Source organism: Brienomyrus brachyistius, chromosome 5 (genome assembly GCF_023856365.1).
Source record: "Brienomyrus brachyistius isolate T26 chromosome 5, BBRACH_0.4, whole genome shotgun sequence".
NCBI lineage: Eukaryota > Metazoa > Chordata > Actinopteri > Osteoglossiformes > Mormyridae > Brienomyrus > Brienomyrus brachyistius.
This window is the reverse complement of record NC_064537.1, coordinates 9,642,372-9,656,703: the sequence shown is the minus strand read 5'-3', so window position 1 is coordinate 9,656,703 and position 14,332 is coordinate 9,642,372. Positions and strand designations below refer to the sequence as shown.

Sequence of the window (14,332 nt, the reverse complement as noted above, 5' to 3'; positions counted from 1 at the left end):
ACTTGAAAAGCATGAGCGGTGGATGTTTCTCTATAAATACATTCTGTCGCCTATTGTGGAGGAGAAGCTCTGCAGAAAGCAGGACCTATTGCAGAACGGAGAATGAGAAAGTGCAGCCAATCACCTTTCAGTATCTGATTCGATTAGCATGTCTCCATCAAGGCTGTCCCGTCTGATTTCCGACCCAAACTGTCTCAAAAGCTCACGATGGCTGCACATGCGGCTTTTCATAGGAACAAATGGAATGGGATTTCCACATAAGTATAGGATGCAGTTACTGGTTAAGCTGGAAATGGGCTTCCAGATGGCGCTCGGATCGGGCTGAATGCCGAGATGCACCCAGTGCTTGTGCGAGACGCTGACTTTGTTGTGCCTCATGTTCCTTCACAAAATGGTGGCTTGCAGCATTCCTCGTGTTCTTTTCAGAAATGGTGAACCTTGACAGCTATGACAGCGAGGGACCCCACACCCCAGAGACAGATGACTCTGCGGAGGTATGTTGTGGTGTAACACAACCCCCGAGACCTGAATTGTGACGTCGTTTAATTGCGGTAGCCGAGTCTGTTCATTTTCATACAAAACAGAGATAAACTCTATGGATGTATCAAATACATTCCTTAATATTTTGAGTAGGAATTTGAATGTTGATATCCATGCATCTAGACAGGCTGGGAGTTAGTAGGAACATGTCACGTTCAGGGTAAGTGCCACCCTTCCTCCTATATCTATTTGTCTCTCAAGGGCAAACTGCGAGCCAAGAAACCACCCACCGAAGCTGACTTCCAGACTATCAAGTTGATCAGCAACGGGGCATATGGGTGAGCACAGGCCAGGGCTGAGATTACAGCAGGACCAGATGCATCTTGAAGTTTGCCTGCCTCTTTATACCCTTCCCCTTAATCTGGGGACCCCTCCACAGCACTGAGTATGATTTCACACAAAGTGACACGCCTTAACGAAAGGCTAGTGAGTAGGGATCGGTTTGGGATGGAGCCCTCGTGATTCTAGTAGATCATTGCTGTTGCCTCTGTGGATGTGGCGGGTGATTGTGAACTTGATATCCACCCACCCCCCCCCCCATATACACAGGGCGGTGTACTTGGTGAGACACAGGGAGACACGTCAGCGTTTTGCCATGAAGAAGATCAACAAGCAGAACCTGATCCTGAGGAACCAGATCCAGCAGGCCTTCGTGGAGCGGGACATCCTGACCTTCGCTGAGAACCCCTTTGTGGTCAGCATGTTCTGCTCCTTCGAGACTCGCCGGCACCTCTGCATGGTCATGGAGTACGTGGAAGGTGAGTACCAGTGGCGTCCGACTCCTCTAGGCCACAAATAATGTGATTGTCTAACCTCTTTTGGGGCTGTTGCACATTCGAACAAGTGCTGTTGTTAATAACTGTAGTTAGCCCAGGGCTTAATGTTGATCTGCAAACTAGTGATGGAAGCTTCATGAACCATTTGTTGTATATTTATACCCACTATTTATACACACTTGGCTTGCTTTGGAGCATTCTTTGAGCTTTTTTTTTTTTTTTAACAGAGAGCACCATCTAGTGGGGTCAAAAAATACAGCAAGTGGTTCATGAAGCTTTGGCCATCACTGCTACAAATTCTACTGCAGAAATTAAATGCTCTTCCCTCATATGCCTCCAGGAGGAGACTGTGCTACCCTGCTTAAGAACATCGGGGCCCTGCCTGTAGAGATGGCCCGCATGTACTTCGCTGAGACCGTCCTGGCCCTAGAGTATTTGCATAACTATGGGATTGTTCACCGTGACCTCAAGCCTGACAAGTAAGGCTCCTCCTAGTGGACAGGAGTACTACCTTTAACATGTTAGTGTGTGGACTTTTGGAGTCAGATATTCAAGGTCTCTTCACTCTTTATCCCAGCCTGTTGATCACTTCCATGGGACACATCAAGCTGACTGATTTCGGCCTGTCCAAAATGGGTCTGATGAGCCTGACCACAAACCTTTATGAGGGTCACATTGAGAAGGACGCCCGCGAGTTCCTGGACAAGCAGGTATAACTTGGCTTAAATTTCAGGAGTGTAAATGACCCAGCAAAAAAATAGTTTGGATTCTTGTACTTGGTTCTGGTTGGTTCGGCTTCCCTCTGGACTCTCTATTAATCAGACTCGAATCATATCCCAGGGGCCGCATGGTGGTGCAGTGGTTAGCACTGTAAGGGGCGGCATGGTGGTGCAGTGGTCAGCACTGTTACCTCACACCTCTGGGACCCGGATTCGAGTCTCCGCCTGGGTCACATGTGTGTGGAGTTTGCATGTTCTCCCCATGTCATTGTGGGGTTTCCTCCAGGTACTCCGGTTTCCCCTCACAGTCCAAAAACATGCAGAGGCTAATTGGAGTTGCTAAATTGCCCGTAGGTGTGCATGTGCGAGTGAATGGTGTGTGAGTGTGCCCTGCGATGGGCTGGCCCCTCATCCTGGGCTGTTCCCTGCCTCGTGCCCATTGCTTCCGGGATAGGCTCCGGACCCCCCGCGACCCAGTAGGATAAGCGGTTTGGAAAATGGATGAATGGATGGAATCGTATCCCAGTCCAATTCTAGTCATGGCAGATACATCTGCAGACTCATTTTTGATCAGTATTTGTTCTAGTTTTGTTTGGTATTTCTGTAAGTATGCTGAGCATATTTATCATGCTAATTTGCTGAATGCTAACTTGTGTAGCATCGGGCAAGGACAACAAATGAATCCAAGGAAGGTAAGAGAAGGCTGTTACCTGTTATCGGTTACCTGAGACACCCTCTCCGTCTTCAAATGCTATGATTTATGTGCTTTTACCTTATATCGCAGCTGGCGTTTGTATGGCCTAGAAGAGATTAGCAGAGTTAGCAGCGTTTAGCAGAGTTAGGAAACTTGGTGCAGTTTAGCGGAGTTAAGGGCGTAATGGGATTATAAAAACATGCATCAGTAAATTAAGCCAGAAGAAAACATCCCAGTTCACAACATGCTCAACCAACCACAGACATCTCTGTCTGTATGGTTTTTTGTGTCACTTTTATTACTTTTTTCTTTATGCTTTCAATTAAATTGATTCTTGGCAAGCTCCTGCCTCTAACCTCCCACCCAAGCGGCTGGCATCTGTGGGTGATGAAATTGCATCTGTGCGTGGAAACAAACGAAAGCTTCTTTCCTGCTAAGTTCCTGGGTGCCTTGTGACAGAGCTCTGCTGTGCCGATGTCCGGACCATAGCGTTCGAATTGTCGCTCACCCTGTAATCCTCCTGTCCTGTCAGAACATGGATGGTGAGCTATATTATAAAAACACCCACACGAGCTCTCAAGTTTCACCAAAAATTTGGAGTGAGATTACATCTGTAAGCATCTGTTAGGGGTGGAGCTTGTGTCTCACAGTCAGTGCGTGAGACTTGAGAGCCCTGCCAGTGAAGTATACTCACGTAGACGGATTTTCCACCCTGTCTGCGCTCCATGTGTGCATATCCATGTACTAATGCGCTTGCAGCGGGATCACAAGTAAACTTATTTTGGAATTTACCCGGAAACAATCAATGCTATGTTCTGATTAGCTGGTGGCTATTAACTCTGTATAACTCGGGACAGCTATGAACTTGGCATAAAACTCCTCTCCGTATGCCTGTGTCTTGTCCATTAATTCTATATAATAGGACACCATGGTGGATGTTATCCCTTACTTTTTAGCGTGAGACACACAAAGTGCGGCGTGTGAGTGTGTGAACTGTTTGAAATCCATGTGTCTGGTGGTCAATGCATGAGACTTGAGAGTCCTGCCAACATCTCGAGACACCATCTGGCAGGACTTGTGTGCCTCCAATGACCCTGATGTTGTCGCTGTAGAATAACCCCATGGGCTGCTGTCTCCTTGGCTCTCGGACGCAGGTGTGCGGCACCCCGGAGTACATTGCCCCTGAGGTGATCCTGCGACAGGGCTACGGCAAACCCGTGGACTGGTGGGCCATGGGCATCATCCTGTACGAGTTCCTGGTGGGCTGCGTGCCCTTCTTCGGCGACACGCCTGAGGAGCTCTTTGGACAGGTCATCACGGGTGAGTTGTAATGCTCCAGCAGGACAATTAGGAGGCCACATGTGAGCCCAGGCGTCTCCATAATACTGCAGCCTTGGCTCATCGGGGTCTTCAACTGCTCTGCTTTGTTAAAATATACAGCTGCAAGATATTTACTGTTTAGATAATCAGCTTTGTTGCATTGTTTCATTTCTGCATTTTTTTGCTTTCATTGTTTATTAAGGAGTTGATCACCTTGCATTTCACTGCATGTTATAGCCGGATTGTACACCTTGCATTTCACTGCATGTTATAGCCGGATTGTACACCTTGCATTTTACTGCATGTTATGGCTGGATTGTAGACCTTGCATTTCACTGCATGTTATAGCCGGATTGTACACCTTGCATTTCACTGCATGTTATAACCGGATTGTACACCTTGCATTTCACTGCATGTTATGGCCAGATTGTACACTTTGCATTTCACTGCATGTTATGGCTGGATTGTACACCTTGCATTTCACTGCATGTTATAGCCGGATTGTACACCTTGCATTTCACTGCATGTTATAGCCGGATTGTACACCTTGCATTTCACTGCATGTTATAGCCGGATTGTACACCTTGCATTTCACTGCATGTTATGGCTGGATTGTAGACCTTGCATTTCACTGCATGTTATAGCCGGATTGTACACCTTGCATTTCACTGCATGTTATAACCGGATTGTACACCTTGCATTTCACTGCATGTTATGGCCAGATTGTACACTTTGCATTTCACTGCATGTTATGGCTGGATTGTACACCTTGCATTTCACTGCATGTTATAGCCAGATTGTACACTTTGCATTTCACTGCATGTTATGGCTGGATTGTACACCTTGCATTTCACTGCATGTTATAGCCGGATTGTACACCTTGCATTTCACTGCATGTTATAACCGGATTGTACACCTTGCATTTCACTGCATGTTATGGCCAGATTGTACACTTTGCATTTCACTGCATGTTATAGCCGGATTGTACACCTTGCATTTCACTGCATGTTATAGCCGGATTGTACACCTTGCATTTCACTGCATGTTATAGCCGGATTGTACACCTTGCATTTCACTGCATGTTATAGCCGGATTGTACACCTTGCATTTCACTGCATGTTATAGCCGGATTGTACACCTTGCACCTTGCTTCTTACTGTTGCTAACCTTGTGTGTCTCGGTGTGTAGATGATATTGTCTGGCCAGAGGGTGATGAAGCACTGCCGGTAGATGCCCAGAGCCTGATCTCCAGTCTGCTGCAAACCAACCCCCTGCTGCGTCTGTGCACAGGTAAGCAATGTGGAGCGGGGGGGGGGGGGTCTGGACACAGGTAAGTAACATGGGGAGGATGGGATGGGAATCTGGGCACAGGTAAGCACAGTGAAGAGAGGTGGGGTCAATCTGGGTGGTGTGCCTGTGAACGGAAGGTAACTGGATCAAAGACATTCTCAGCATAATAGTTACAAGTCTGTGTGACCTTGTTTGACTTCACTACAATAGGTGGCGATATGGCTCATCTTGTTGGTACTGGGCTTTTTCCGGTTGACCTGTTACATCACAGGCGTAATGAAATAATGAAATGGATGGATGGATGGAGTGGCCAAATGACGTGACACGAGCTTCTATTGCGATCTGATCAGAAAAACAGATACAACAAGATCAGGATAGCATAACAACAAATAAAATATTTTATATAATATACTTTAATGGCACGGTAATGGAAATCTTTCGGATATTGCAATGTGATTTTGTTGTAAAATATTGTCTCAAAGAACGCATGGGGTTGCGACCTATAAGTCACAGAGTGTGTGGTTAACTTAGCTCATGCAAAGGCAGCACAGGTAAACTTTAAACTGATGTTTAAACATATACTAGACAATCCTGAAAAGGAACTTGCCCATTTTTTTTCCTATGACAGAATACAAATGTCTTAGCGAGACTTAAACTCCCTGCACTATAATATCCATAGCAGACTGAAGGTAAGAAATAACCTGATCGTAATCTAGCTGACTAGCGATGTGAAAATTGGATGTGCATAACGTGCAAAGTTGGTATTAATATCACTCATCGTTTAGCCCTATAATATACTAGAACCATTTTTCGAATTCAGTACAAAATACCCTGCCTCACGTCGGTAGCAGTTTTTACGGCCGTGGAAAACCAACACCTACGGTACGTGGTGTGGTGGGTGGGTGGGCAGGAGTGGGGGGCATTCTGGGCACAGGTAAGCACAGTCACATGGGGGGAGCAAGGTCTGGGCATGGGGCTGCTGCGCTGAGATAATTAGCCCTGTGCTAATCAAATGACTGTGTCCCTCCCTCCCAATAGGGGGCGCCCATGAAGTGAAGCAGCATGCATTCTTCTCTGAGCTGGACTGGAACAGCCTGCTGAGGCAGAAGGCTGAGTTCATCCCCAACCTGGAGTCCGAGGAGGACACCAGCTACTTCGACAGTGAGTGGCAGCTTGCTGGGCAGCTGACCTGCGGACTGGCAGGGTGTCTTATCCAGATAATTTGCATACAAATTACACTGTAATTGACATGATGAGACAGTAGGTATCTAACCGCAGGTGAAGGTAATTAACATGACTGACAAGCTTACTTTCCTCACAGCGGTAAATGCCGCCTTTGTGTAAATTATAGTGACAATAATAAATTATAAAATGCAATAAATCTATAACAAATAAAAGGTATAAATGGCGAGGAATAAGGCAGCGATTTATGTAAATGTGAAGAGAATCTTAGTTATCGCTTTATAAGCTTTGTTTTTGAAATCTTCGTTTTAGCTCTCGCTATGTGTTCGGGAATAGTCAGCGTGCTCCGGCTGTGATCCGCTTCGCGCTTCTCTACCTGTGGGATTTAAGATGCTCTGAGATACTCGGGTGCCTCCACACTTGTTCTGTACCTTTCAATCGCTCTCTTCTGCCTCCCCCTTCAGCACGCTCAGAGCGCTACCACCACATCAACTCCTATGACGAGGACGACACGAATGACGACGACGAGCCTGTGGAGATACGGCAGTTTTCCTCCTGCTCGCCGCGCTTCAGCAAGGTTGCCCCTTCTTTCATACCCTCTCTGATGCCCACTAGTGTCCTCCTGCTCTTTTGCATCCTCTTTGCTGCCCTCTAGCATTCTCACATCCCTTCCTACACCCTCTCTGACGCCCTCTAGTGTCCTCTTCCTGTCTCACAGCCTCTCTGACGCCCTCTAGTGTCCTCTTCCTGTCTCACAGCCTCTCTGACGCCCTCTAGTGTCCTCTCACTTTCACACAGCCTCTCTGACGCCCTCTAGTGTCCACTCACTTTCACACAGCCTCTCTGACGCCCTCTAGTGTCCTCTTCCTGTCTCACAGCCTCTCTGACGCCCTCTAGTGTCCTCTCACTTTCACACAGCCTCTCTGACGCCCTCTAGTGTCCTCTTCCTGTCTCACAGCCTCTCTGACGCCCTCTAGTGTCCTCTCACTTTCACACAGCCTCTCTGACGCCCTCTAGTGTCCACTCACTTTCACACAGCCTCTCTGACGCCCTCTAGTGTCCTCTTCCTGTCTCACAGCCTCTCTGACGCCCTCTAGTGTCCTCTCACTTTCACACAGCCTCTCTGACGCCCTCTAGTGTCCACTCACTTTCACACAGCCTCTCTGACGCCCTCTAGTGTCCTCTTCCTGTCTCACAGCCTCTCTGACGCCCTCTAGTGTCCTCTCACTTTCACACAGCCTCTCTGACGCCCTCTAGTGTCCTCTCACTTTCACACAGCCTCTCTGACGCCCTCTAGTGTCCTCTTCCTGTCTCACAGCCTCTCTGACGCCCTCTACTGTCCTCTTCCTGTCTCACAGCCTCTCTGACGCCCTCTAGTGTCCTCTCACGTTCCCACAGCCTCTCTGACGCCCTCTAGTGTCCTCTTCCTGTCTCACAGCCTCTCTGACGCCCTCTAGTGTCCTCTCACGTTCCCACAGCCTCTCTGACGCCCTCTAGTGTCCTCTTCCTGTCTCACAACCTCTCTGACGACCTCTAGTGTCCTCTTCCTGTCTCACAGCCTCTCTGATCATTGTCTCTTATGCTCTTCCTCGTTCTGTCGCCGTGTTTCACATGGTGCCTGACGCCCCGTTTCATCGCCTAACTCTTCCTCATGCCCTCAATTTCACATCTTCACACTCTGCACCCTCTCACACCCTCTCATTTTCTGCATCTATGCCTAAAAACCCCTCCCCGCGTGAATCATGAGGGTGCACGGAGAGTCGGATTCCTGGCATTTTTCAAAAGCCCCAAGCTACTTAGAAAAACAAGAAAATGTCTGTTATTTGTATTCACACACACACACACACATACACACACTCACACACACAGGCACGCACAAACACTCCCCGTATGCCTGCCATGAATAACACAAGCACTTCAAAGACAGGAAAAAGCCTGGTAATCAGCATGGATAGCAGCCAGGGGTGAGATCTAACATGGACCTGGCAGTCGAAAGCCTTCTCAGGCATATATTTCTGCTCTTTTTATGTGACTGCTATCCATTCCTGAACAAGTTTACAGGGTCCCCTTTGAAATCCAGGTCAGGATTCCCACCAGAGTAAATACTAACCCCAATCCCTAGTACCTCTCTCATTAGCGCCGTGTCTTTCTCTTTGTATGGTTTCGTGTGAGTGCTTGGTTTGCTTCTGTCAGCTGTTTGCAGATGTATCCATCCATCCATCCATCCATTTTCCAACCCGCTTATCCTACTGGGTCGCTGGGGGGGGGGGGGGGGGGGCGGAGCCTATCCCAGAAGCAATGGGCATGAGGCAGCCTGTCTCCGCCCGCATTCTTATAAACCCACATTGTTCCTCGGTTGTGACGTTGCGGCCCAAATTTTAAACCTGGTGCTAAAATTTGATTATGGGGGGGGGGGTCGTTAACCACACATTCTGTGACTTATAGGTCGTGACCTCAGAGTGGAGCAACGGGGTTTTAAATTTTGAAGTATGGAAGCAACTTCTCTGTACTAGTCACTAGTCAGTGAACTGCAGGAAAAACAGCACGGGGTGGAAAGTTCAGGTCCCGTGAGTAAAAATCCAGACCAAGATTTTGTTCCAACAAGCCAGTTGAGTCTCTGTGACTGTGACTCTTTATTGAGTGTTTGGTTGAAACAAAATCTTGGTCTGGATTTTTACTTTCTGGACCTGAACTTCCCACCTCTGATAAACTGGATTATGACTCAATGGCAACATACAAAGTTCCAGGGAGGAAAGTTGGATGCCATTCTAAAAGTGCAAGACCCAAACTGTGGTTAAACCCACTTTGTACTGGTTTTTAGTGGTTCATGCCTGTCCATGTTTTGACTGGGGGGGATTGCAGGTATACAGCAGCATGGAGCACCTGTCACAACTGGAGCAGAAGCCGACCACTGTCACAAGGAGGGAACACAAGGGCCCCAAGGAGGACAAAGTCATCAAGAGGGAGAGCATGGGTAGCCTCACCATGCGGGACAAGAGCTGGCGGACGGGCTCTCCAGAGATGTGAGTCAGGGCCTGGGGTTCGGGGGCCACAGGGACACCTGTCCTTACCCTGCACTGTTGCTGGCTTACGGTTGCCTTGCTCAAGGATACAGTAGCTAGCTTACGGTACACCTCGCTCAAGAGTTCAGTAGCTAGCTTACGGTACACCTCACTCAAGGGTTCAGTAGCTAGCTTACGGTACACCTCGCTCAAGGGTTCAGTAGCAAGCTTACGGTACACCTCACTCAAGGGTTCAGTAGCTAGCTTACGGTACACCTCACTCAAGGGTTCAGTAGCTAGCTTACGGTACACCTCGCTCAATGGTTCAGTAGCTAGCTTATGGTACCCCTCGCTCAAGGGTTCAGTAGCTAGCCTATGGTACACCTCGCTCAAGGGTACAGTAGCTAGCCTATGGTACACCTCGCTCAAGGGTACAGTAGCTAGCTTACGGTACACCTCGCTCAATGGTTCAGTAGCTAGCTTACGGTACACCTCGCTCAATGGTTCAGTAGCTAGCTTATGGTACACCTCGCTCAAGGGTTCAGTAGCTAGCTTACGGTACACCTCGCTCAAGGGTTCAGTAGCTAGCTTACAGTACACCTCGCTCAAGGGTTCAGTAGCTAGCTTACGGTACACCTCGCTCAAGGGTTCAGTAGCTAGCTTACGGTACACCTCACTCAAGGGTACAGTAGCTAGCTTACGGTACACCTCGCTCAATGGTTCAGTAGCTAGCTTATGGTACACCTCGCTCAAGGGTTCAGTAGCTAGCTTACGGTACACCTCGTTCAAGGGTACTGTAGCTAGCTTACGGTACACCTTGCTCAAGGGTTCAGTAGCTAGCTTACGGTACACCTCGCTCAAGGGTACAGTAGCTAGCTTACGGTACACCTCGCTCAAGGGTACAGTAGCTAGCTTATGGTACACCTCGCTCAATGGTTCAGTAGCTAGCTTATGGTACACCTCGCTCAAGGGTTCAGTAGCTAGCTTACGGTACACCTCGCTCAAGGGTACAGTAGCTAGCTTATGGTACACCTCGCTCAATGGTTCAGTAGCTAGCTTATGGTACACCTCGCTCAAGGGTTCAGTAGCTAGCTTACAGTACACCTCGCTCAATGGTTCAGTAGCTAGCTTACGGTACACCTCGCTCAAGGGTTCAGTAGCTAGCTTACGGTACACCTCGCTCAAGGGTACAGTAGCTAGCTTACGGTACACCTCGCTCAAGGGTACAGTAGCTAGCTTATCATACGTCTCACACAAGGGTTCATTAACTGGCCCTCCTGGACCTAAAAGCTGGAACACTTTTGGCTGAGCCGCAGTTGTCATTATATTTATTGCCATTGGCCTGTAGTACAAACACCAGATCAGATCAGATGTGATTTCTGAAGCAGCGGGATTTGATATGGCAGTGGACAAAGACTCCGATTGCTGTGGGGTGATTTGCTGTCACTGTAAATTAATAAAATCCTGGGCAATGGGCAGCATTAGTAGTAAGTGTGGAGCTACGCTAAGCGTGTTGATGGTTAATGGGGTTTGGATGCATCTCTGGTCCATAGGAAGCGCCTATCCTGCTCTGAGTCCCTGTACATGGAAGGAGACTCCAGCCCCCCCCTGGGAGCCCGCAGACGGTTCTCCGCCCTGATGGACACACATCGGTTTGCGTCCCCCTTAGAGGCCGACTCGGAGATCCCAGCCCGGCAACCGCCCCTCAAAGCCAGGGGAATGTCATTGGAGGGAACGACGGTCCCGCCCCCAGGACAGGTGGAACAGAAGGCCACCTTAAAGGAGGGGGTGGAGCCTGCTGCAGGAGGTGAGGGAGGCTGCAGACAGTGGGGAGTGTGGGGAGTGTGATGGTGGCTGGAAGGGGCAGGAATAAAGAGGGGGGGGTGGGGGTGACAAAGAAGAACATGGAAATGTGTGGGATGCTGATGTGCTGCTCTCTCCCAAAGACATGCAGGCCAACGCCGTATTACAGAGATAATTAATTCATTATTCGTCAAGCCTGAACACAGCTCCCTGTGAAAAAGAGAGAGATGGGGAGGGATGGAGGGGGGGAGACAGAGAGCAAGGGGGAGAGGCTTGAGGGAGAGAAAGAAAGTCAAAAAGAGAGGGAGAGAGACAAACAGAGAGAGACGCTGTAAGTGAGGGTAAGGCTTGGGGGAGAGAATGAGAGAATGAGAGAGAGAGAGAATGAGAGAGAGAGAGAGAGAGAAGGGCAGGGAGAGGCAGCCAGCAACTCGAGCAGATGAGAGAAAGATGGAAGAGCAGAGGAAGGACTCTTTCAGAGAGGAAGGTACGCGGTAGTGGGACACACGTTTGTGTGACAGACTGAGGAGGTCGCACTGAAGCACGGTGACAGCAACACGCATTTACACAGCAGAGCGTGATCCCATCAAGCAGAGCGGCAAGCATGCGGATGCAGGAAGTGACCTCGCTCACGGATACATGCAGGGGATCTCGATGCAGAGCGGGAAATGCGACATTCTGCTTTTATCCCTCCAGCCTGATTTCCTCTACCGCTGTGATTATGTAATAAGGTACTCTCGTTGGTACCAGGCACCGATTTTAAGTTAATCATTTAATGCCGTTCTCTCTCTCTCTCTCTCTCTCTCTCTGTCTCAAATGTGTTTGAATATCTGAAACCCAGCTTTGTAGCCATGGAAACAATGAAGATACCACTCTATACTTTTTAAAAACCTACATTTTTAAATTTTGTTTCAATCATGGTTCTGCGGGTGGAAGGCTACGCTGAGCAGCAGGTTGCTTGCAGGTTAAAAAATTTTTAAGAGAGCAGTACACAAGAATAAGGTGAAGCAGGAGACACTGGGAATGACCAGAAACCAGCCAGGTAAAGGGCAGAAGTGCCTTTCTAATGGCAGAGATGACCGTCAACTTATCCAACAGTTTTTTATGAACTTATGAATCAGAGGATGACATCAAGTGACCTTCAGAAGGACCGGGAAATATTAAGTGCAGGTGTGAAGTGCACTGCTAGGATAATTAGTATCAGGCAGGGAAGAAGGCCTTCATTAATGAGAAGCAGGGAAGAGCCAGGCTGCAGTTTGCATAAAATATATATTGACAGACACACACGCAAGAATTGAAAAATGAAGCAAAAAAATAGCATTAACAGCCTCCTAATCTTCTTCTGCAGCTGTATCGTTTGAAGTGAACAGAAAGCATGTTTCCCTGGATTCTGTGGTTCATTCCGGATTATCCCACGCCAGTTATACAGGCTTTCTGCAATCAAATAAGTGCAGTCAGCCTGCTAGGGAATTTCCACATTCGATCCGAATGTCGGGGTTCTCCGTGCTGGGAGTTTCCCTGTTGGTGGCTGCGGCAGACGAAGGCGTTTCTTCAGCCAATAGAGTAGCTGAGGGGCTGTTTACAGAGTGACTGATTGGCTCCCTGTGGTAGTGGCCGCAGTTTGGCCCAAAGGCGAGAAAATCGGCAATCTGCTGTTTCAGTTATTTCTGTCATTCAGCAGGCGCTTGGGTCACAACCCGATATTTACCAGAACAGTTCACGTTAAGTACCTATCTCAAGGGTACAACAGTGTAGTAGCTACTAGTATTTACCTCTTCTAACCTGCAGAGTAAAGCAGGTCTTTTCTGTTGCCTGCCACAATTCTGTGAATGCCTACACCCATCCTGACAGACAGACGTGCCTCATCCTTTTCCATAAATTAATATGACTCGAACTGTGCTTTTTTTCATAGTTTGGTGTTAAAGCATTTTAGCAAGAATAAATGATAAAAATCGCTGTCTTTCATTGCCTGGAAGACCGTAGATAAGAGATCGCTTGAGGCCAATCATGGGATGTTTAATCTATTCAGGTCTAATAATTATTACGGTGATTTGGTACTTTAATTTCCCATTCAGAATGACAGGCTCGCTGCTTTAAAAAAGTCCGTGTTTAATCGTTTATAATCAGAACAGGCCGGGATCTGCCACCTTGCCTGTAATAACGGCCATGAAGCTCAGGAGATCAGCTGATTTGGTGGAGCAGCCAGATCATTTAGGACAGGCAACACTTTAGAGTTCCCTAATGAACTAAAATCCACTTCTCAAAGGCCGCATTTGAAGGCTCTGTGTGCAGCAGCTAATTAGCAGGTAAAGTTACCATCCCATGCCTGTAAGGCAGCAGATCAAAATAAGTTTTTATGTCCTCACTCTATAAAGAGAATTAACAAAGGGTCCTGCAGCAAATAAGAAAGTGTTACTCATATTTCAGAAGGAGAATAATCATTGTGAACAGGTAATATACCTTTGCTGGCCTGTAAATATCATTATATTAAATCACACACTTTGCAGGCAAAACTGTGGTCTCAGTCTTCTTGGGTTGTGGGTTCGATCCCCATCCTGGGTGTGTGTGCGCGTGTGCATGTGTGTGTTTTACCCATGTTTAGGTAAGCTGTCTTCTGTGGTTACGTGAATCGTACAGTAGTCCCTGAATTGCACAGACCGTGTGATGATTTATCCTGCGATGGACTGGCATCCTGTCCAGGATCTCCCCTGCCCTGTGCCCTGTGATGGACTGGCATCCCGTTCAGGATCTCCCCTGCCCTGTGCCCTGTGATGGACTGGCATCCCGTTCAGGGTGTCCCCTGCCCTGTGCCCTGTGATGGACTGGCATCCCGTTCAGGGTGTCCCCTGCCCTGTGCCCTGTGATGGACTGGCATCCTGTCCAGGGTGTCCCCTGCCCTGTGCCCTTTGATGGGCTGGTATTCTGTCCAGGTTGTCCCCTGCCCTGAGCCCTGTCATGTACTGGCATCCTGTTCAGAGTGTCCCCTGCCCTATGCCCTGTGATGGA

General features: G+C 48.3%; 1 protein-coding gene across 4 annotated transcripts in view; it reads left to right on the top strand.

The window, feature by feature from the left end:
• Positions 1–14,332, top strand: part of LOC125742462 (microtubule-associated serine/threonine-protein kinase 1-like) — a 57,443-nt gene that overhangs the window by 33,680 nt on the left and 9,431 nt on the right. For all 4 annotated transcript variants that reach the window (XM_049014479.1, XM_049014481.1, XM_049014478.1 and 1 more), the window contains 11 exons: positions 427–494; positions 742–818; positions 1,090–1,298; positions 1,657–1,795; positions 1,894–2,026; positions 3,884–4,049; positions 5,238–5,339; positions 6,378–6,500; positions 6,986–7,098; positions 9,384–9,544; positions 11,077–11,330. In XM_049014479.1, coding sequence (XP_048870436.1) covers positions 427–494; positions 742–818; positions 1,090–1,298; positions 1,657–1,795; positions 1,894–2,026; positions 3,884–4,049; positions 5,238–5,339; positions 6,378–6,500; positions 6,986–7,098; positions 9,384–9,544; positions 11,077–11,330 — 1,545 coding nt within the window. The remainder of the gene's footprint in view (positions 1–426; positions 495–741; positions 819–1,089; positions 1,299–1,656; positions 1,796–1,893; positions 2,027–3,883; positions 4,050–5,237; positions 5,340–6,377; positions 6,501–6,985; positions 7,099–9,383; positions 9,545–11,076; positions 11,331–14,332) is intronic.